The 23078-nt window shown below is 42.8% G+C and overlaps 1 protein-coding gene across 3 annotated transcripts; it reads left to right on the top strand.

The window, feature by feature from the left end:
• The first annotated feature begins 772 nt into the window (after positions 1-772).
• Positions 773-19765, top strand: RSPH3 (radial spoke head 3). Of its 3 annotated transcripts, none has more exons than XM_066606050.1 (10): positions 773-950; positions 2555-2718; positions 4501-4588; positions 6047-6188; positions 9054-9199; positions 11696-11899; positions 12323-12485; positions 13304-13390; positions 18407-18496; positions 19648-19765. In XM_066606050.1, the coding sequence occupies exons 2-9, from the start codon at positions 2606-2608 to the stop codon at positions 18481-18483; spliced, it is 1020 nt and encodes a 339-aa protein (XP_066462147.1). In that variant the 5' UTR covers positions 773-950; positions 2555-2605; the 3' UTR covers positions 18484-18496; positions 19648-19765. The 3 variants fall into 3 exon arrangements, with proteins under 3 accessions (XP_066462147.1, XP_066462157.1, XP_066462165.1); XM_066606060.1 differs by having other exon boundaries at positions 773-1059; XM_066606068.1 differs by having other exon boundaries at positions 773-1063.
• The last annotated feature ends 3313 nt before the right edge of the window (positions 19766-23078 follow it).

The raw sequence follows: 23078 nt of genomic DNA, 5'->3' as shown, positions 1-23078 counted from the left end.
AGCGCAGTCACGCATGAATAAGGGAACTTCTCCGCCAAAGCACACGAGTTTGAAAAAAAATGTGTGAAGATAGGTGCCGCCCAAATTCCCCCCGCATGCAGCATTCACTACTTGCAAGCAGTGGTTTTACCTTGTCCCGTCAGACGGCCGTGATTACCACAGCTGTATAAGGGGAGGAAACATGATTGTGTACAGAACCCATAACTAGATCGCTAGGAATATTATGTGATAGCGGGTTCATGCTGCCCGAACCATGAGCAACATGAACCCGGGTCAGATCTGCGCAGTGCCGCCATGCTTGCATTATTCTGAAACGTGTGGCATCCGTATGCCGTCTCATGTGCGGAACGCAGTATGTTCTCATGCCCTACTCTCCAGAAAAGGACATGCAACAACTTTTCAAACTTGGACCATATATGTGTGTGTATATATGCATGTGCATGCACGTGTATGTATGTATGTATGTATGTGTGTGTGTGGGGGGGGGGGGGGGGTATATATACATAGATGTCTGTGTATATATATTAATTAGTGCAGTCCTCCCCAGTAGCTCCCCTCAGTCGTCACTGCTCATGTCTCCTAATGGAGATCAGACTAAGCACTCATCCTCCACATAGCCAACATAGAGCTCAGGCCTGCGGTAACCCTGTGGTCTGGGCGCTGCTAGACCCGATGTGAGCCGCTTCATTGCACCACCATGCTAACCTCGCCCCGCCCATGCCGGTCACATGACACCCACTAGTGTACTGCGCTGCGGTTGCTATGGAGACGCAGTGTCCCGGGGAGACGGCTGACTACAGAACATCAGATCAGTGTCTTTTCCCAGAGGCGGAATCCCAACCGGACAGCGCTGAGCCCCGGGCACCCAGCCGCTGCGTGTACCGACGGCATCTGTGCGCTTGTGTGGATAGCGAAAAGGCAGCTGTGCCAGCCGTCGTCCTCAGCCCGGGGTACGGTCACGGTGCTGGTGGGTAGGGGGACGTGTAGAGTTGCTGCTGCAGCCGGGGGACCGGCAGGGTGTGCAGTGCGGCCATCACTCTGACGGAGAGCCCTTATTGTGTAGGTGATGTATGTTATATATTATATGGGCTCCTTCACATCACTGGGATTTTGTCCCGGTTTGCAGGCATGAAAATCGCGTTCGCATTACGGCCGAAAGAAAACCACTGATTTCACTCATTTCGTTCTCACTATCGGTATTCTCGCGTGTTGATACTGCGCACGAGAAAAGACGCGCACAATAGTGAGAGTTTAAATTGTAAAAAAAAACACAGTGGCGAGCGTATTGGCGTATATGCCCATGTGTTTAGGCTCTCAGACGGTATAGATGGCAGTGTTCCTATATATTTACCCCTAGATATGTTATATATAGAGATGAGTGAACGTACTCGGTAAGGCCGATTTCGCAATCGAGCACCGCGATTTTCGAGTACTTCACTACTTGGGTGAAAAGTACTCAGGTGCGCTGTGGGTGAGCGGGGGGTTGCAGCAGGGAGTGGGGGGGAGAGGGAGAGAGAGGGCTCCCCCCTGTTCCCCGCTGCTACCCCCCACTCCCCTCTGCAACCCCCCCGCCCCACAGCCCCCCCGAGTACTTTTCAGCCGAGTAGTGAAGTACTCGAAAATCGCGGTGCTCGATTGCGAAATTGCCCTTACCGAGTACGTTCGCTCATCTCTAGTTATATATTCTCAGTCTATAGATATATATATATTACCGTATTCCTATATATTTACACTTAGGCCACTCTCACACATGTGTTTGCAAAACGTTGTGTTCGAAACCACAGCGTTTACGTGCGCCATATTCTACACCTCTTGGCAGAGTGTTTTATCGCAGCCCATCATTGTGATGTGTGATGAGGTGCGTTAAAAGCCACTAAAACGCACTAAAATAGAACAGTTAGCGTTTGGAAAACGCAGCATTAAAAACGCTGCGTTCGAATGCCCGTGTGCGAGGCCCCATTGAAACGCCACGCTAAACGTAGTAAAAGCGGGCTGCGTGAGAGCAGCTTTAGGGCTCATGTCCACGACCGTGTTTACACTGCGTATTACGCATGCATTGCACGGAAGAGTGATATGCGGTGAATGGAGTCAATGGACTGTTATGGATCATGCACACCGGCGTGTAGACACTGCATATCGATGCGCATGACAAATAAATCCGCACTCAGTACAGCGTTGTGCTTCGTCATACAACCAAGTTATGTCACAGAGACTGCAAATGGATTTCTCCAGCTTTTATGAATATTATCCTTGATACTTTAAGCCTCCGTTTGACATTGGGGACGACGGAGTTTAAAAAAAAACTGGGGGGCTTACTTTTTTCTGCCATTATACAATGGCGCTATATGCTGGCTAAAGCCAGTACTGCATGAGGTGACACGTTGGATAGGCTCTGACAGCAGAGAGGATGGCAATATACAGTAAGAGAACCCCGACGGACGTCTTCCAACATCGGAGCTGTACAGCCTTAAATCATAATGTCTTCAGACGTCAGACAGTGGATTGGAAAGGGTTAAACTGTAAAAAGTATCTGATGTTTCAGTTCTCTTTTCAGTGGCAGCAATATCCTCTTCTCTGCAATAAAAGGAAGACAGAAGCTGCAGCCATGACGTCTGTATTACCAAGCCAGAAGGAGACGGGAAGTGGGACATATACATTCTACAGCCAGCCCAGGGTCGTCCAGAACCGCAGGAAGTATAGAGGAACACAGCCACCTGTGTGAGTATGTCTGTCTGCACAGCCCATATCCGCACCATAGTGTACCTATAGATTATGGTGAGAACAGGGAAACCTGTAGAAAAGGATCAGACATTCCAGATAATGAAAATGTCCTATGACTAGGCACTAGATAGCCCTGCTATGCATGTTAAAGGGATTTTCCAATCTTTAAATTATCTGCAAGTGGTTTCACTGTGGTAAGAGAGATAACCATCTGTAGTTTACCATGAAAACGATAAAAGGTCTGTTAAAATGCAGCACAGTATTGCTTTTTTTGTAAAATTCTCTGTTAATTTGATATATTACACGCCTACCTTCCCATTGGAAGTTGAATCCAAGATATTGGCATTCAAAATTGCCGTCATCGTAGTCACATGGCCTAATAGCTTTCCTCCACAGCTTGTATGCCAAACTGGATCACCATCCACCAAATCCTTTTAATTCTGTATGGGTGTTTCCACACTTTTGAAACTCCCTGTATATACACACTTTATTAAAAAAATCAAACGCCTAGGAGTTGTCATTGTGCTGCAAAACTCGGCATGCAGTTGCATCTCAGGCAGATATACAAGTAATTCGAGTTGTGGTGTGAATAGAAGAACAGTCTTGTCGCCTGATGCCCTAAAAGTGGTTTTGAGCAAGCCTACACACACAGACGATCTGTGGTTAGTTCTCAGTGATGTTTGGAACAACCTCCCTGCTGAGCTCCTTCAAAACTGTGCAAGTGTACCTGGAAGACATAGGTTGGTCACACGAAATATGGGTTTGATTTTGATTTCTCTTCATTCAATTTCCATTTTATTAATTGATAGTAACAAACTATTAATACTTCTACCTCTGAAAGCATTCTTACTTTGTAGCATTTTTCCACACCTGCCTAAAACCCTTGCACAGTACTATATGTATATAGATATAAGTATATATATATATATATATATATATATACATATATATATTTATATATATACCCTTTGTCAGAAAAAAATCAAGCACCTAGGAGTTGTGGTTTTGCTGCGAAACTACAATATATATAGACCACAAGTACTAGGTGCTTGATTTTTTTTTTTTTGACAAAGGGTGTTAGAAAAAAATACACAGTCAGTTTTGCTGTAAAACTCGGCATGCAGTCCCATCTCAGGCAGATATACAAATGATTAGAGTTGTTATGTGATTAGATGAACGGTCTTGTCACCTGAGGCCATAAAAGTGGTCCCACCCTTCGCCTATAAAAAGTTTCTCAGAAGCTCCTTGTGAGTAGTGGCTCCTTCTACCGCTTGAGTGGCGCCATTGTTACAGGCCGCTGTGTCTTTCAAGGACCATTTCCAGGCGCTTGGTAGAAGGACATTTGGTCTCACGACACCCATGTACTGCCTTTGACATTCACCCACCATCGCCTCTGTTTACAGTCGTGTTGTGAAGCTCTCCCCATGTATTGTGCTGTATCTTGCTGTGTATTTACCATGCACAAGCTGGATGGAGCAGACATTTCTAGCATGCTGCCAATTTTCAAATCCACAGCATGCTAATTCTCTTGCGGAAATGTCACTAATTTTCACTACTGATACCTTTTCTTCAGTGTATATTGCCGAAATACATGGGGAATGAGCACCAAAATTTATATGTAACACAAGCCGATTTTGTTGCAGGATTGCAGCAGAGTTGTATCTAGATACACGAGATATGATTCACCCTGACTGGACATGAGCTGCGACTATAGATCATTCAGGACGATAACATTGTTTGCATTTTCATAGTTATATTTTTCTGTTTTTACTTTTGTAGGACTGAAGAGACTTACAGTTATGGAAATATTATGTATGACCGAAGGGTGGTACGAGGCAATACTTATGCCCAACATATGTTACCTTTGGTGAGTGGGACACAATGGATACTCGCTGAATTATTATAATGCATTTTGCCCTGACGGTTCATATCTTCGGAGGTTGTTCACAACAAATCTTTTGACATTGGCTAATTTTTGGCTCAATGTAATGAGTGCTGATTAATAGAGATGAGTGAGCATACTCGTTAAAGGGGTTGTCTCGCAAAAGCAAGTGGGGTTAAGCACTTCTGTATGGCCATATTAATGCACTTTGTAATATACATCGTGCATTAAATATGAGCCATACAGAAGTTATTCACTTACCTTCCCTGCGCTGGCGTCCCCGTCTCCATGGCTCCGTCTAACTTCAGCGTCTAATTGCCCGATTAGACGCGCTTGCGCAGAAGGGTCTTCTGCCTTCGGGTCTGCCCGGCAGCAGCGGCGTTCTGGCTTCGCCCCTTCTACGCGTCATCGCGTGGCTCCGCCCCATCACGTGTGCCCATTCCAGCCTCCTGATTGGCTGGAATCGGCACACGTGACGGGGCGGAGCTACGCGATGACGCGTAGAAGGGGGCAGAGCCAGAACGCCGCTGCTGCCGAACCGAGCCGAAGGCAGAAGACCCTTCTGCGCAAGCGCGTCTAATCGGGCGATTAGACGCTGAAGTTAGACGGAGCCATGGAGACGGGGACGCCAGCGCAGGAAAGGTAAGTGAATAACTTCTGTATGGCTCATATTTAATGCACGATGTATATTACAAAGTGCATTAATATGGCCATACAGAAGTGCTTAACCCCTACTTGTTTTCGCGAGACAACCCCTTTAAGGCGATTTACTCGAGAGAGCATCGCCTTTTTCGAGTACCTGCTGGCTCGTCCCTGAAGATTTGGGAGGGCTGCGGGGCTCTGCGGGGGGTTGCGTAGGGGATCGGGATCAAGAGAGAAATCTCTCTCACTCTCCACCCCACTCCCCTCCACCGCCCCCCGTAGCCACCCCGAATCTTCAGGGACGAGCCAGCAGGTACTCGAAAAAGGCGATGCTCTCTCGAGTAAATCGCCTTAATGAGTATGCTCGCTCATCTCTACTGCTTAACTTACCCTGTCAATCAGCGATCGTATACTTCTTTTACATGGCCAGAGAATCGCTGCTCTGACTCATTCCCATAGAGCTGCTGTACTTTTCCCCAATCACACGGGAAGGTCTACAGCTGATCAGAGCATTTTTGTGCTTGCTCAAATGCATTGATCAGCCAGCAAACAAGGATTTGCTCATTCTTCGGCAGATCGTTATCCCTTTTATACGGCCCAACAACCTAGCGAACAAACATTCATGCCCGATAATGTAAAAGGGCCTTAAGTGATCGCTGTTAATCTCCATTGTTGTAAATCCTGAACAAAATACTGTTGTTCCTTATGACAAGAGAATTAGTTTCTGGTTATGAAATGTAATTTAGCTAATATACAATTGTAAGTATACAGATCTCACTAAGTGCTGTTTCTCTCATTTAGTCTGCGCAGCCCGATCCAGTAGAGATTCAGAGGAATCAAGAAGCCCGCAGGAGAGCACTTGCAAAGAAACGTGCAAAAGAACTGCTAAGATCTAGGTCACCAGAACCTGTGGAAGGCAGGAAACACATTGATGTGCAGACAGGTGGGAAGAAGAACATTGCTTGTAATATTATTTATGTGCTATTAGGAGAAGTCTTAGTAGCTATTTTGCTTATCACTAAATTGTATGTGCGTCTCATTGTGGCATGTCAGAAGATGTCGTCCATTAAAGGGGTTGTCTGGTTACAATTTAACTTTTTAAAATTCGAACCAAATGGGTTAAAAAATAAAACAAAGGGTACTTACGCATCTTCAGCTCCTTCGATTCAGCGCTGTAGCCCCTTGACTCTGCCTGCCAATCGTAGGCTGCAGCATCAGCGCCCGTTCTCGCGGCATCAGCCAGGAGTTCTGAACCGTGATCCTACGGTCTTTGATTGGCAGACAGTGGTCATCTGACTTCCATTGTCGGCAGAGACCGGGAGATCAGGGGCCTGCATCGCTGTGTAAGGGCTTATTCACACGGGCGTATTTTTTCTCAGTATTTTGTGAGCCAAAACCAGCAGTCCAAAATACGGAAGAAATGCAAAACTATCCATTATACTTTCTCTTTGTATATTCCACTCCTGGTTTTGGCTCACAAAATATTGAGGAAAAATACACCCGTGCGAATAAGCCCTAAGAGAGATAGGAGGTAAAAAGAAAAAAAAAAGAAAGAGAAAACCTCTGCATCCTTATTTAGCCACATTTAGACGGGACGACTGTCGGGCAAATGATGTCCGACACTCGTCCCGGCAAACACTCGCTCCCGAGCTGTTACACAGAAGCAAGTATCATTGCTTCACAGCAGGATGGCTGAAAGAGATTTCATTCCCCGCTCTCCCCCACCCCTCTCCATTCACTTAACATAGCGGCTGTTCAGTACTGAACGGCTGCTATTTACACTGAACGATCAGCGATCAGGATTTTATTCAGCTTAAAATTTTGAATGATGATCATTCAATGTAAATAGCAGCCATTCATTACTGAACAGCCACTATGTTAAGTGAATGGAGAGGGGCGGGGAAGAGCGAGGAGAGAAATCCCCAGCTGCCCTGCTGTGAAGCAACAATACTCACTCCTGTGCAAAAGCATGTGAGCTAGTACATGCGGGAACGAGTGTTGGGCATCGTTTGCCCTGACAGTCGTCCTGTCCAAATGGGGCTTTAGTTGTTGGTATAATTGATGCAACCTTCAGGAATGTTTTTTTAGAGGAGCCTGCCATCTAGTGGCAAGTATGTCCCAAGTCTTAAAAAGTCTCTCGGCTCTTGGAAGATATAAGCAGGTGATGGTATTTAGGTCACAGACAGTGAAGCAACAGAAGTGTGAGCTGTGGAGAGATACCCTGCCTGCAGAGAGAGCAAGGACATTTAGGTCTGCAGAGTCTGGTCGTGGCTGAGAGGCAGATAGCAGAAGATAACTCCAAGAGAGGAGGTAGCTAAGCCAGAAAGAGAGGGAAAAGAACTTTGGGCACCAGCCAGAGTAACCTGTGGGACTGCTAGGAGGCTCCAAGTTGCAGGAGAGACAGCAGTTGTAAGTGCTCTACTGAGAAAGACAGTGGTACTGGATAATGTGACCAGTGATGGTCTACAGATTACATGGGTGCAAGCGAATAACAGTACGTGAGGTCGACCTCAATCCAAGTAAAGGGTGTGTACACTCTTTTTAGGGACTGAATCAGGGGAATAGGCCTGTTATATTACACATATCAATGCTGGAGCAACTATTACGGAATATAACTCGTAGGTCATGGAGTGAGGCCAAACGCTGTACTTCAATGCGAGCTTTAGGAATAGGGACATTGAGTACTGTTAGCAGGAAGGTGTTACTCTTTCTTAGGACTGCATATTGCAACCTGTGAACTATACCTTTCTGTGTTATCAAACAAACCTTTGCAAAGTAATGTTAAGACTGTTTTTCATACACTTCCTCTTTTACTGTTTGTGTGAATATTAACAAATAAACTGAGCTAGTGCAAATGGCATTAGGCCACTGTAAAGTGAAAGAGAAGTTGCTTACACTCATACAGGTATTATTTGCATTTTTGGGTTCTTAAATAAGTCTGGTATATTTTTGGTACTCCGTTGGCTCCATCAAGATTGGCGCCTCCCAATGTATAACTCTGACACCTACAACCCCTGTAACACTGATCAATTATTATTACCATTGCTGAGAAGCGAGTGAATCATTACAGTACGGTTCTTTAATGGTCCACTCAAAAATGTGCCCCATTTAAAATGATGCCACCTGAAGTGCAACCTATATAAAACAATACCTTTAAAATGACTCATATAAATTAAGCCCCCTTCTCTCACACCTATGCGCCCCCCATGGTTCCTCCTCTCATGTACTGCTGTCCAAACACCAGTTCTTCATCTTGTCAAAGAGACTTCTCCCTATGGTTTCCTTTCAAATGCACTGCTCCTCATGCTTCCTCCACTCAGACAGTGATAAGATGACCCACTTCATTGCCTTCCTCCAACTTCTTCTTCCTTTCCTGACTTGTTTCTCGTCTTCTCCAAGTCCTCTTTATCCTGCAGCACTATCATAGTGACGCCACCAATTTGCGCTCCTCCTCTTTGTGACTCCTGATTGTCACCAGAGCTTCACAGCATAACTTGCATGCGCCCGAGCCGCCGATAGGTAGAAGGCTGCTGGAACAGAGATATCTCCCCGTAGCTTGCCATGCACTGCGGACTGTCACATGCATCCCTGCAACTAATCATTCCCCATACAAAGTGCCCCAGATTCCTGAAGTGTTGGCAATTTACCTGCTGATGAAATTAAACATGATTATTTTACTGAAAAATTAGTAGATACTCAAATCCATCTTCCATTATTCTAGTGAGAAAATCAGCAATTTATGCTTAAAGAGCCAAAACCTAAGTTCTCAATAAAATGGATATAGAAGGTCTATGTGGTCTTTTTTCAGAGCTTTACCTAGAAGAGCTCAGTGACCGTGTTGAGGAGAAGGACATGGAATGCCAGACAGATGCTTTCTTGGACAGACCTTCCACACCACTTTTCATCCCAGCTAAAAGTGGAGCTGATGTTGCAACTCAGATCCTGGAAGGAGAAGTAAATATTTATAACCAGTGTAGTTCTATATAAGGCCGGCTTCACACGGGCGATAAAATCACACGAGATTTGTGCGTTTTGAGATGGACAAACATTGCATCAATATGTGTTTGAACTGGGTCATACACATGAGCGATGTTTTACCGTATGGCACCGCGATCCTATGCTACGGAGGAAACAAATTGCGGCATATTCTATATAGCTGCGTGATCTTGCATCACAGCCCCATTGTTTTCAGGGGGGACGGCGGCATCAGCACCGGCCCTGTTGCAAGCTATGGGAGAAACTCCGCGATCCTCCAACGCAGCTGGATCCCTGCAACCCCAAAGTGATGCAAGGCTGTTTTCCCATGAAAACGCCTCACATCCCTTGGCATTTCACATTGTGGGGAGTGCGTTATGGGGGCGGGATTCATGGCCCCATATCGCGCTTGCCCGTGTAAAAGTAGCCTAAGTCTTAGGCAAGAGATAGAACCTTGCCGTGTAGTGTTTTTTTAAAATAACCTACAGCTTGTTCCCGCAGCTAAGAGCAAGAGATGATTCCAGTTTATTGAGGAGTTGCTGCTAGTCCCTTCCATTTGCTCTGATTGGCAGTTTTCTAGTTATTAAACTCAATACTGAGAAAACTGCCAATCACAGAGAGTGGGTGGGGCTAGCAGCACATAATAATGAATACATTGGACTCCTCTCTTGCTGGGAACTGCAGAAACAAGCTGTAAGTTCTTAAGGCTGGGTTCACACGAGTCGTATTCCCGTCGGAAATCTCGCGGTTTGGCCGCAGCAAAAACCACGAGAAAAGTAAATAGACATGCTGCATCTTCTGAAACCGCGGCTACGGCGGCCGCAGCCACGGTTTCAGCCGGACTTACTGCAGCGGATTGGCCTTTCCGTGTGGACGAGATTTCTGAGAAATCTCGTCCACATGGCTGGCTAATCCCGAGATTAGCGGCCGCGGGCGGATTTGCCGCGGCGAAATTCCGCGCGGCAAATCCGCCCTGTGTGAACCCAGCCTTAAAATGACAGTGCAATCAGCATGTCTGTCACTGTTTAATGTTGCTCTCACTGAAGGCAGCATAAAGGACATAACAGGTGCCCTTTAACCAAGAGTGATATCCAGCACTGCAGAATGCGGTACATTCAAACCATGCAATACTGTGTGAATTCTTTTGCAATTGCTGGTGCTGATGTCGATGCCAAATAACTTTACAAGCTTGTTGACTTTGGTGCCAAGTGACAAAGATACAGTGCATGGTATTTATAATGATACATTTCAGCTATGGTGTTAGATGCATATAGTACATTGCTACAATTTCTCATGTCTGCTTCCAACAAAGCGGTTGTCCCACTTCAGACATTTATAGCACATCTATGGATTGTCTGATGGGAGTCCCAGAAGTGGGATCCTAACCTAACTATTGGGTGTCCCTTGACTTTTGCAAGCCAAAACTGCTGGCAGCAGCCATATCCAAGTGCAGGCTAAATAAAAATATATGGAGTTCTGGAAGCAGTCAAGCTTATTTGTTCTCCTAACCCCCACCTCCAAGTTTTTGTCATATCCTGTGGAATGCCATCAGTTTCTAAATTGCATAGATCTCTTGCACTTTGTAGGACCAGCTTCAGAAAAAATGAAGTTAACTATTCAAATTATTAACCCTTTCCAATCCACTGTCTGACCTCTGAAGACATTATGATTTAAGGCTGTACAGCTCTGATGTTGGAAGATATCCGTCGGGGTTCTCTTACTGTATATTGCCAGTCTCTCTGCTGTCGGAGCCTATCCAATGTGTCACCTCATGCAGTACCGGCTTTAGCCAGCATATAGTGCTGTTGTATAACGGCATGAAAAGGGTAAGCCCCTAGGAAAACCAGGATACAAATTGGATTGGAAAGGGTTAATGCATGATCAATAGTCATGACCAAATACGAATGACCAATGTTATAAAATAGCGAAGACAATCCCAAACTACACAGAACAATATAACAGTTGGATGGGTGAAATGAATATAGGAATCCATACATTTATAATGCTTTATTTTACAGTGTACAGTACTAAGGGTCCTTTTACATGGAACGACCCCACAGATGCTTGACAGCTTGTACCAATGATGTGTAGAAGCACAGGATTGAGCATCTCTGAGTGAAAGGAGGTGGAGCAGACTGGGGATCATTCCAGCCCGCCAGCCTCCATTCACAGTAAACAGGCAGTCGTTGATAATTCAGCAACTGCCTGTTTACCTGGGCTGATCCGTCGTTCAGTTTTATAAATGCATATACTGAACGATGAATGAGAAGTGAATGAATTCTCATTCATCGTTCGCTTGGTGCATGCATTTAGACTGAATGGTTTTTCATGGCTTGTATAAAAGAGCCCTAGTGCAATTAATGACTCAAGGTGTCTATAGAGGTAAAAATGGTGATATTACTGCCCACGTTGTGAAATAGTTTGGATAAATATATTTCTATTTCCTTTCTTAGCTTCTTTTTAATATTCTTTCAGCTTTTTGACTTTGATCTGGAGGTAAAGCCAATATTGGAGGTGTTGATTGGGAAGACAATTGAGCAGGCCTTACTGGAAGTCATGGAAGAAGAAGAACTGGCAAGCTTAAGGGCACAGCAGCGTGCTTTTGAGGAACTGCGTAATGCTGAGCTTGCTGAGGCACAGAGACTTGAAGAACAGGAGAGGCGGCATAGAGAGGAAAAGGTGAAATTCCAACAGTATCACATAAAGGTTAATACTTTGTAAAGTGATGGCATGTCGATAGAATATGGCAGTCACTTTATAATCGTGGGAGTTTAACCTCTTGCACTCACACCAATTCTGAGACTGAAGTGGCCATCACACTGGTTTAGTGCCATGTCCCTTTCACTGTTTTTCCCTGCACGGAAGCGCTTTGGAACCTGTCGTGTAGCAGGACCACAAAAGGACTTAGAAGGGGACATAGTGCTAAACTAGTAATACAACACCTTCATTTTCAGGATTGATCATGAAGTAATAGCATATCTTAGCGATATGTCACATTTTTACAAGATGGGAATACCATTTTCACACTTAACAATCAATACCTGCAACTTAAGAAATCTCTAAATATTCAAAATCTACAGATATCATTTCTTTTATTTGCAGGAAAGGCGAAAACAGCAACAGAGGGAGATGCTCCTGAAAGGGCAGGAGACAGCGGAGAAAGTGGCAGCTAGAGCTTTTGCCCAGCAGTACCTGGCTGATCTCATTCCTTCTGTATTTTGCAATTTGAGGGACAATGGATATTTCTATGATCCCGTTGAAAGAGGTTTGAAAACAGTGCACTATACAGTATATTAAAGGAGTATGCTGGGACTTTTTTTTCTATTGGTTACTAACAGACCATCAAAAGATCAGCCTGGATCCATCACTTGAGATCCCCGCTGATTAGCTGATTCCTTGGGCCGCCATCACTGCAGTTATCACATGAAGCAGATAGCTCTGTTATACAGCCGAGCGCTCTGAGCAGGGGATGCAGAACACAGCTGGACCGCTCTGTTCTTCATACCCAGCCTGTCTTCAGGGAGCGAGATACAGCTGAAACAATAGTATCAGCTGTATCCCCCTGTGAATTGCCGATAACTGATCGCTGATCTTTCATCACGCTGAAAGACAACGATGAACGACGGCTTAACGAAAACTGCATGATGTCAGTACAGTTAGACAAAACGATTATCGCTCAAAAGATGGCTTTGAGCGATTTTTGAGCGAAAATTGCTGTGTCTAAATCAGCCTGAAATCTCAGTGCTGTACTATTAAGGTAAGTCACAAGGTGACCTATCAGAGTGTAAGTAGTGCTTGTGTAGGTGCTTAACTCCAAATACATCAGTATCAGCTTACTAAACCTGGCCATAAACGTCAGATAGCTGTCGGATGAAAGAATTTTTGAAAATCAAGACTCCAATGCGTGTCAGTGATTTTTACTGATCAATTAAAGTAGGTCAGCAGTTCCATTGTACACATTCGGTTTAGCTGTTTGACTTTGCTGTATAATATTTGGTTATTTGCTATTTTTTTCTAGTTAGCTTTGCTTTTCCATACTGTGTTTTTATTTTCCAGTTAACAAAGTGTTTTTGTGTTTAACAGATGTTGAGACAGAATTCATGCCATGGCTAATGGGTGAGGTGAAGAAAGCACTAGAGCAGAATGAACTGGGCAGGACAGTACTTGACAGTAAGTTATATCTTGCAGTGAATATGTCAAGACAAATTTATTTTAGGTACGTGAAAGTGTATTTAAAGTGGTTGTTTAAAGTATAAGGGGATATGGATATAATAGGGTAGGGCCTCTCACTTGGCACCTCTGCCCAGAATATTTCACATTATATGGACATCCCATTGATTTCAAAGGCTTTAAGAGCAGTTTTGCCACATATGCTTTAAGGCCTCCTTCCCACGAACGGATTTCCGCCGCGTAATTCGCGGCAAAAATCCGCTGCGTTGCCCGCAGCTATTAGGTTCTATTGAACCTAATAGCACAATGCTCACGATGCGTAATTCCACCGCGGAATTACGCACCGCGATTTCTCCCGTCCTCACCCGCAGCATGCTCTATTTTCTGCGGGTGAGGACGGGCTGTACGCACTGACGGCTTCCATTGCAGTCAATGGAAGCCGTCCGTTCACGCTATCTCCCGCTGTAACCAGCGGTAGATAGCGTGAAAAAACGCTTTCCCGCCCACCGCCGCGCGTCATATGACGCCATATGACGCGGCCGGCCGCGTCACGTGACACGGCCGGAAGTGCACGTGACACGGCCGGTGACGCGTCGGCGGTGGGCGGTGACGGGCGGTGACGCGGGGGCGGTGGGCGGGGAAGCGATTTCACGCTATCTCCCGCAGGTAAGTATAGGGGCTCTGGGGGGCGCCGTGACGGGCTTCACAGCGTAATATTACGCGGCGGAGCCCGTCACACTCGTGGGAAGGAGGCCTAAGGCTAGGGCTACACAGTGATTTGTGTCACGCAACCAAAAGGTTTGTGTAACTTGTCTGCAATTTGCTTTCGCATGACTGTTTGAGAGCTGCAATTTGGCTGTTATACAATTGCAAAATAGCAGACAGGTTGCCAGCAAATTACATTTATAGCTGACTTACATTTATGTCTATGGTGGAAAAGTCGCATGCAACTTGCAACTTAAATCCAACTGTCATGTCACAGTTGCCTTATATTGCAGATTTCAACGCAACACCATTGACAATCATTAGATGCAACATTGCAGTGCAACATTGTGATCTTCGTGTTGTGGGATGTGTTGTCATAGAACCATAGCCCTAAAGAGACTGTCTCTTAGGGGCTGTTCACATCACTTCTATGATGTACATGTAGCATAAATCAGTGCCAGCCGCCATATTTACCTAAATAGTAATACAAAGATATACTAGGGCAGGGACAAACACCACTTCCGAGCAGAATATATTCCTTGCAGACTAGGGGTACTCATTATGCCCTGCACAATAAGGTTCATTGTTGAATGTTGCAGTCTATCATTTACAATAATGTGTTCTTGTTTGGTACCACCCTCTTCCACCAGCTATGGGGCACTGCGATGGGGAGAAACTGTGCCCCCACGTATGCCAACCTGTTCCATATGCTGGTGGGAGGACATAGCCATTATCAAGCCCCCCCCCCCCCCCCGAATCGAAAACCCTTGGGCATGTTTAAGTGCAATAGGTGTATTGTGTGCCGTTTTATCATACAAATCTATCGTTAATTATATTACTAATCAGGTTTACTACAAAGAAGATTTTTGTAGTTGTGAGACAGAGGATGTTGTTCATCTCTGCAGATGCCCCTGCCCCCTAGACTTTGTGGGTAGAACCCGAAGACAATTTAGGAGGAGGATTGATGATAATCCAGTGGATATTCGCCATGGGAGAAATACTCCCATTGCAAGGCATGATGTGTATGGTTAAACATGGGGATGACACAAGTGTCTTAAAGTTTCCTATTCGTGAAGTGATTAAGTGAAATCTCTAAGAATAGACGGGGATAGGTGTATACTTTGCAGAGAGGCTGAATAGATTTTCAGGATAAAAACGACAGTGCCATTTGGTGATACCCCTTGAGTGGCAGGTTTCTTACCACCCTGTCAGACCCACCAGGGCAGGTTTTTTAAATGGGCCAGTCATTTCATTTCCAGTCGCGTTCCAAGAGCCATAACTTTTTCATTTTTCCATTGACACAGCGATGTGAGGGCTTATTTTTTATGGGACAAGTTGTACTTTTTGATGGCATCATTTTTGGGTATATATAATGTATTACATAACTTTTGTAAAAAAAATTTGTAGGGAGATTGGGGAAAAAAAGAAATTCTGCCATTTGTTTTTTGGATTTCATTTTTACGGCGTTCAGTGTGCAGAATAATGAATGTGGTAACATTATTCTCTGAGTCACCAAGATTCTGGCGATACAAAGTTTATACAGTTTTTTTATGTTTTGCTATTTTTGTACATTTAAAGCATTTTTTTTTTAAAGGTTTGCTTTTGTGTCGCCACATTCAAAGAGCCGTATTAATTTTATTTTTCCATTGACAGAGCCCCAGAAGGCCGTGTTTTTTGCGGGATGAACTCCAGTCTTCATTTATCTAATTTTTAGGAACATGTAAAATTTTGATTGCTTTTTATTCTATTTTTTCTAGTGGCAAGATTAACAAAATCTGTAATTCTGGCATGTTTTTTATTTTTATTTTTCACTGCATTCTCTGAGCAGTATAAATAATATATTAAAGTTATTCTACAGGCCGGTACGATTATGCCAATACCAAATTGTAATAGTTTTTTCTTTTTCACGACTTTTTCACAGTTTAAAAAAAAAGTAATACAAGTTTAAATCACCCTCCTTTTGCCAGATCTATAATAAAAAAAATCTAAATCATAAAAAAATACATATTTGGTATTGACACATCCGTAAATGTCCGATCTATCAAAGTAGTGCATTATTTACCCTGCACAGTGAACGCAGTCCGAAAAAAAAAAAAGAACGCCAGAAATGCACTTTTTCAGTCACCCTATCTCCCAAAAAAAATGCAATAAAAAGCGATCAAAAAGTCATATGTATTCCCAGTTAGTACTAATGTAAACTACAGTACAGCCCTTGCTCAACTATATTGATGGAAAAATAATAAAGTTACTGTGCGCAGAAGATGCAGCAGAAAATAATAAAAAAAAATAAGTGTCTTTGAAAAAAATACAAGTACTGCAGCAAAAAAAAAACTATACAAGTTTGGTATCGTAGTAATCATACTGACCCATAGAATAAAGTTATCATGTCGTTTTTGTTGCAGTTTGTGCGCCGTAGAAATAAAACGCACTGAAAGATGGCGGAATGTCATTTTTTTTCATTTTACTCCACTTAGAATTTTGTAAAAGTTTTACAGTACATTATATGGTACTTTAAATTGCACCATTGAAAAATACAACTCGCCCCGCAAAAAACAAGCCCTCATACAGCGACGTCAATGAATAAATAAAGGCGTTATGATTTTTTTAAACAGGGGAGGAACAAAAGAAAAGGGGGGGAAAAAAGTAGCCGTGTCATTAAAGGGGTTAAATAATGTACTAGCTTCCTTCTCTGGGTCATTGCGAGCTGGGATACCACAGCTTGTGGCATTGTGCTCTGCAGGTCCCATAGTGATACATAGCCCGGAAATCTTCTGCGCTATATCGCTATGGGCAGTGGAGCTTGTCCTGGAAAATTTCCGGGCGTGCCACTCAGGGGTTTAAATGAAACTTTCTCCTTCACCAGATTTCTGTAATTCCCAATCATCAATGGGCTTATTTATTGGGGCATTGGGTGGAGTTTTGTGGTAGATAATCTCTGATGGTTCTCTTGACAGGTCAGAATTAGAGATGAGCTAGCACGCTCGTTTAAGGCTGATGCTCGAGTGAACATCGGTCTTCTCGAGTAACTGATTACTCGTCCGAGCCAACGCGAGGGGGGCAGTGGGGGTGAGAGTGAGAGAGATCTCTCTCTTTCCTCCGCTCACCCCCCCGCATTTGCTCGGACGAGTAATCAGTTACTCGAGAAGACTGATGTTCACTCGAGCATCAGCCTTAAACGAGCATGCTCACTCATCTCTAGTCTGAATCTATCATCATGATGTTCGTATCCTTGAGGGATAGTGGATATTCCTGCTCTCCGTGTCCTTCCTTAGTATGAATATTCCTATATAACCCAGTCAACTACCTACATGGGAGAAACACATTGATCATCACCCGGAGACAGTTGTTTGTTTTTTAAACAGCTGTTATTAAAAAAGTTAACAATAAAAAATAAAAACCACATGCAAGTGTCTCCACATGATGTCATCATGTCATTGTTACAAGTTAACTAAAAAAAAACAGGAGACAGGGAGAAGAATGTAAGAGCTGCTTCTGCACAGATACTGACAGACATGACACTTCAGGCAGTAATACTGTGCGAGTTCTGCTCCTCAGTAATCTACTATTCACCTGTTAGATACCTGATTAGTCTCACATGAAGGATGCTTATTACTGTGGACAGACCAGTTCATGGATTGTATCATTCTACTGTGCAGTTAGGGGCCATTGTACTGATATAAGAAATGTATGTATGTGATCAGATTATTAATTACACCTATGTTGTAAAATTTCCTATTATATAACTAAATAAAAACCGTAAAAAGTGAACAACCATTTAATAGCTTTTTGTCTCCTTCCTCATTGATCCACAGTTAGCACCCAGTTGTTAATAGGGGAAAAAAGTCAGTTAACTTTCAATTCATTTGCTACCCATGCCAACTGCTTGTGGCCCTACTGTTAAATGGGTAGCCTAGAAAACTAATAAAATGGCCACCAACTGTAGCCTGTGAGAAATCTGTCTTAGAATGTAAGTATAATGAGTTGATAAGACCGCGGCTCCATCCTCTTTCCAACTCTTCTTCGGTCGCACCAATGCATTCAAGGATAGGTTTCTCACAGGCTGCAGGCAGCAGCTATTTTCTTTTTTTCCTAGGCAACCCCTTTAATGCTCTGACCATTAACAACACTTGAGACGTATGGATTTGCAGTACGCTTCTTAGTTGAGGTTTTTGTAAGAAGTGCATTATTTAGCATAATTTTAACTTGTATATTTATTTGTTGTGTTTAGGAAACTATGAAGCCATAATAGGTAATGGATTTTGGAAAATCTAGTTTTGTAACTTTTTTTCTTAATTTTCTTTTTTATTCTAGTATTAATTCGTGAAGTAGTGAAAAAGCGGATTGAGGATTACGGCAAGTTGGAGCTAACAGACCCATCTGCTAAATAAGAGACATTAAAAGGTATATGGTTGTTGAGAATGCTGACATTATATATTAGTGACATCTTGGGGATTAGTCAACTCATTGGATCACCATCTCCTGGGCAAGATGGTTGCCTATCTCACCGCTAACTGTATATTACCAGTATGGTCTCTCTCTAATAGACCTAGCGCCCCAAAACCTCAGCACACAATAGATTAGGGTTCATACCATTTACAGAGACTCCCGCATCACCTTGGCAATAGTTGAATGCATCTCACACCTTACTAAATGAGCTCTTCCAGGTGGCTGCTAATTAACTCATTACAGAAATGAATAGAAATATGAGACCCAAATAGTGCAACAGGAATATGGATAAACAAAGTAGTATTGATTTAGACTAATCAAGCGTGTGGCATCCAATGACACCACTCCGAAATCCGAAAAGGCCTTATAGCAGTGCAGTCCAAGCCTGATGGAATTTTATGTACTTGACTCCCACCAAGGAACCACAAAAAAGGTGCAAGTTTTCATGCAGTCAAATCACGACTGTCTGCATAGGATTGCATAAAATAATGCAATCCTGTGGCAGCGTGCAATGGTGGAAATTCTGTCTGAAATCTCGACGCGGAATTTCCGCCCGTGTGCATTCAGCCTAAAGCCTTGCATCCAATAAAAGTTCTTTCAAGGAGTAAAAGTTAGGAGTTTTATTAGCCAGACAATATATACTCAACATGTTTCGGGGACATAAGTGGTATCCTTCCTCCTGAGAAAAGCCTGAAAATAGGAACAGGTTGCAAACTGCAAATCAGGAGATCTGAAAATGAATGTTGCAGACTGAAGTTTAGTGCAACCTTTCTAAGCTCAATACTACAGTAATGACTGACAGATGTAACAATCAGTTTTTCCAGCCAGTTGTCTATAGCCTTTATTGTATTAATCTAATATAGTAACCTGCTATACCACATGAGTTTGACTTTGGTCGTATGATACACTAATACAGCAGACAGACATGTTTTATAGGCCAGCAGTTCTGACATCTGTTCTCAGCCTCCTGGATTGAACAGTTTATGAATATGTTAAGTTTCAGAATTACTACAGCGAAACTGTAGAATATATGCAGGAATATGTGTAGAAATGATAAGAAAATAATTGCATGAATGCATGTTAAATAGGAGTTTGCTTCTTTGCAGGGGGAACTTCAGCTACATGTATGTAACATCAAGCAGGCCACAACGTGTACAGGCAAGAAGTGTGAAGACTGAATTTCCCCAGCCAGAAAACAAATAAAAATATAATTTTACAATGTCAGTTATTGAACAATATTTGTTAAATATATAAAGGGTTATTCAACAGTCAGTAAACATTCAACAAACATCTTTATTTCGGTGAATGATAACATATAACTCAATAAGCACAGGGATGTCTTATCTAACGTTTGATTTAATTTCCCCGCCTCCCCCCCCTAAAAAAAAAAATGAAAATTAGCTTGAATTATACCCACCGGATCCTGTTTCATCTGAAACGTAAAGATAATGTTCCTTAGAAGAAATGCTTTATTATCTTATTTCTTAATCACTAACTGCAGCTTATGAGTATGAAGGATATGAGATGTCCTATGACTGTTGCAGCTTTAAAGAAGATGATTGTGAAATTCAAAATAGCTGGTTTGATGTTTTTGACCAAGATGTCAGAAACAAAACTCCACAAGGGTCGCAGGAGGGCCCCATTGTCATGTAATGGGATATGTGCTCACAGCCCAGTCATACTCCCTTCGTCTTTGCTTGTTTGTCCGATGTATTGTCTGTCCTGAGTTATAACCTGGCTCAAGCTGCCTCGCCTTTCTTTTTCCAGTATCCGGTATCCTAATTTCTTTCATTTCTTCGATATTTCAGATCGTCACATAACGTGCGATAAAGGAGTAAGGCTCCCCTCACACAGGCGCTTTTTACCCTGATTAGCACAGCGCTTTCATTGAATGCCTGTGATTGGTTCATCGAGCACTGGCTCTGATTGGCTGAGTCACCGCCCGAGAACCAATCAGAGCAATCTCTTGCTGGAGGCGGGGTTTTAAATCCCCGTTAACAGCAAGAGATACTCTGACAACTGCACCAAAACGAGCTGGAGGGACCCAGACGGAGCCTACTAGGCGAGTAATGTTTTTTTTTTTCTTTCAGCTTCCTTTGCTGTACTTTTGAGAATATCTCTCTCTGTCTCTCTCCTTGACTGTATTTTCAGCTGTGTCGAAAGTGCTGCTGAAAACGTAGTCAAAACGTTGTCAAAAACGCGCTTGTCAACCCTGCTGAAAATGCAGCAAGCACTAAGTTGAAAATACAGCGCTTTTGAAAACGCCCGTGTGAGGGAGTCCTAATCATCTCTCTTCTTTGATCCGTTTCTACTTTTCCTTACGGAAAAAAAACTAATTAAATAAAGTTGTAAGAATTGCATGTGTATTTTTATGATGCATGCTTTTTTACAGACTTTTTTTTTGTCCTTTTTTTTGTTCACACATAGGGCCATTATCTTTAACTCATATATGAAAAAGTTCTGGCATACAAAAGTCTCAAATTATGACTTGCACCATAATTTGCGGCTTTTGCGGTGCGTGGCCTAGTTATCTAGGAGAGAGGATGCATTTCACCTTACCTCCTGTGCTCAGGCCAAAGCAGTGTCCTTAATTACAGATTCCAGAGACTTTTCATCAAGAGATGAGCAGCAGTAACACACCCCCTGGAGTCTTTGAGAGCTGCCTGCCAGATCCTCGAACATTTTAGCAAAGTATCCTACTACAAGCTTAATGTTGACAAATCAAAAATACTAGGCATAAACATCCCACAAAGCCTACAGCACGCAATCCAATCAGAATTCTCTTTCAAATGGGGGGCTGACAACATCCCGTATCTGGGCATATTACTTTCTGCGGACATAAATAAACTAGAGGGAATTAACTATACTCCACTCTTAGAAACAATCCAAAAAGAAATCGACCATCTATCAAGAATAAATTTATCTTGGCTAGGCAGGATCATGACCTATAAAATGAAAATATTGCCAAAAATCTTATACCTTTTCAGGGTCCTGCCGATCCCCATATCAAAAAGCACAATCAAAAAACTACAAGCACAACTATCTGCATTCATTTGGAAGGGAAATAAACCACGATTAGCCCTTTCAATCTTAGCCTCAAACCGGAGAAAAGGAGGCGCAGATATACCTAACCTAGAAAAATATTTTAAAGCTACTATCCTGAACCAAACCAGATGCTGGACAAAAAGAGACAACACAATGGCCTGGGTAGGCATGGAAACTTGCCTCACAAAAACACCCAAAGGACACCTACTGCTACTTGGCGCATCACTCGCGGCCATGTCAACCAACCTTGCCCTAAACATCCCTCCCAAAAATTTGCCTCCTACAGTGGCATCCTCCCTAAAAATTTGGGAAGAATACACAAAAAAAGTAGCCACCTACGATACCCACAAAAAACCAAAACTGCCAATTGAAATACTAAACTTGTTTATATCTGATTTAAGAATTGACACCTGGAGAGTAAGGGGTGTGGAAAACTTAGAGGACATAATGACAGGAGAGGAACTAAAACCTTTTGAAATCCTACAGGAAAAATGTAACCTTCTCCAAAAAGACCTCTTCAATTATACCAGAATAAAAAATTTCCTTAAAAAGTCTCCTATATATAAGATAGAAATCCCGATGGAAGTCCAAAGAAAGATCACATCAGAACCCCTCCTGAGAAAGTCCGAAACCAGATATTTCTATGATATTCTGACAGGCGACAACAAATTATCCAAAAAAACACATATGCTTAGTTGGGAAAACGAACTGGGTACAGTTATTTCAACGGAATCATGGGAAAAGGCGTATAAAACGGCATGTGGCTCAACCAAAGGTCTGGGGATACTGGAAACACAAATTAAAGTAAATCTGAGATGGTACTACACACCGTGCTTGTTGGCCACAAGATTCCAAAACACCAATGACAAATGTTGGAGGAACTGTGACCAAAAGGGTACTCTAACGCACATATTTTGGGCATGCCCTGCTCTTGAGAGATACTGGGATCTTATTCTTAATCATCTAGACGAAATTCTAAAAACCCGTATCACAAGATCCGCAAAACTAACCTTATTATTGGTTGGCTTAAATAAATACCCTACAAAAATTAGTTATTTGCTGGGTCATGCCCTTATGACAGCAAAATCTCTCATTGCGAGAAGATGGAGAGAGCCCACACCTCCATCCTTTGGGGAATTTAGGGACCGTATGGCAGAACAACAATTATTCGAAAAGTGGATAGCACTAAGAAACAACTCTTTAAAAAAACACAAAGAGGCATGGGAGCTATGGAGGTAACCTTATTAGAAAAAGTTAAAGCTGCACAAAAATGCCAAGTTCATTCAATACGATACATGTTGTATCGAAGTATTTCTTTTATATACAATTTCTGAAAATGTTAATCCGTTCTAATATTATTGATATAAGGAAAAAATGGGATTTGACAATTGCATGATTTAAATAGAAAACAACAACATAGTAATGTTAACATGTCTGCAACTATTACATGTCTTATAAACTGTGTGTATATTACATGTCTATATCCCAAATA

Source organism: Eleutherodactylus coqui, chromosome 1 (genome assembly GCF_035609145.1).
Source record: "Eleutherodactylus coqui strain aEleCoq1 chromosome 1, aEleCoq1.hap1, whole genome shotgun sequence".
NCBI lineage: Eukaryota > Metazoa > Chordata > Amphibia > Anura > Eleutherodactylidae > Eleutherodactylus > Eleutherodactylus coqui.
Note: the sequence above shows the minus strand (reverse complement) of the source record. Positions and strands in the feature narration are given on the sequence as shown.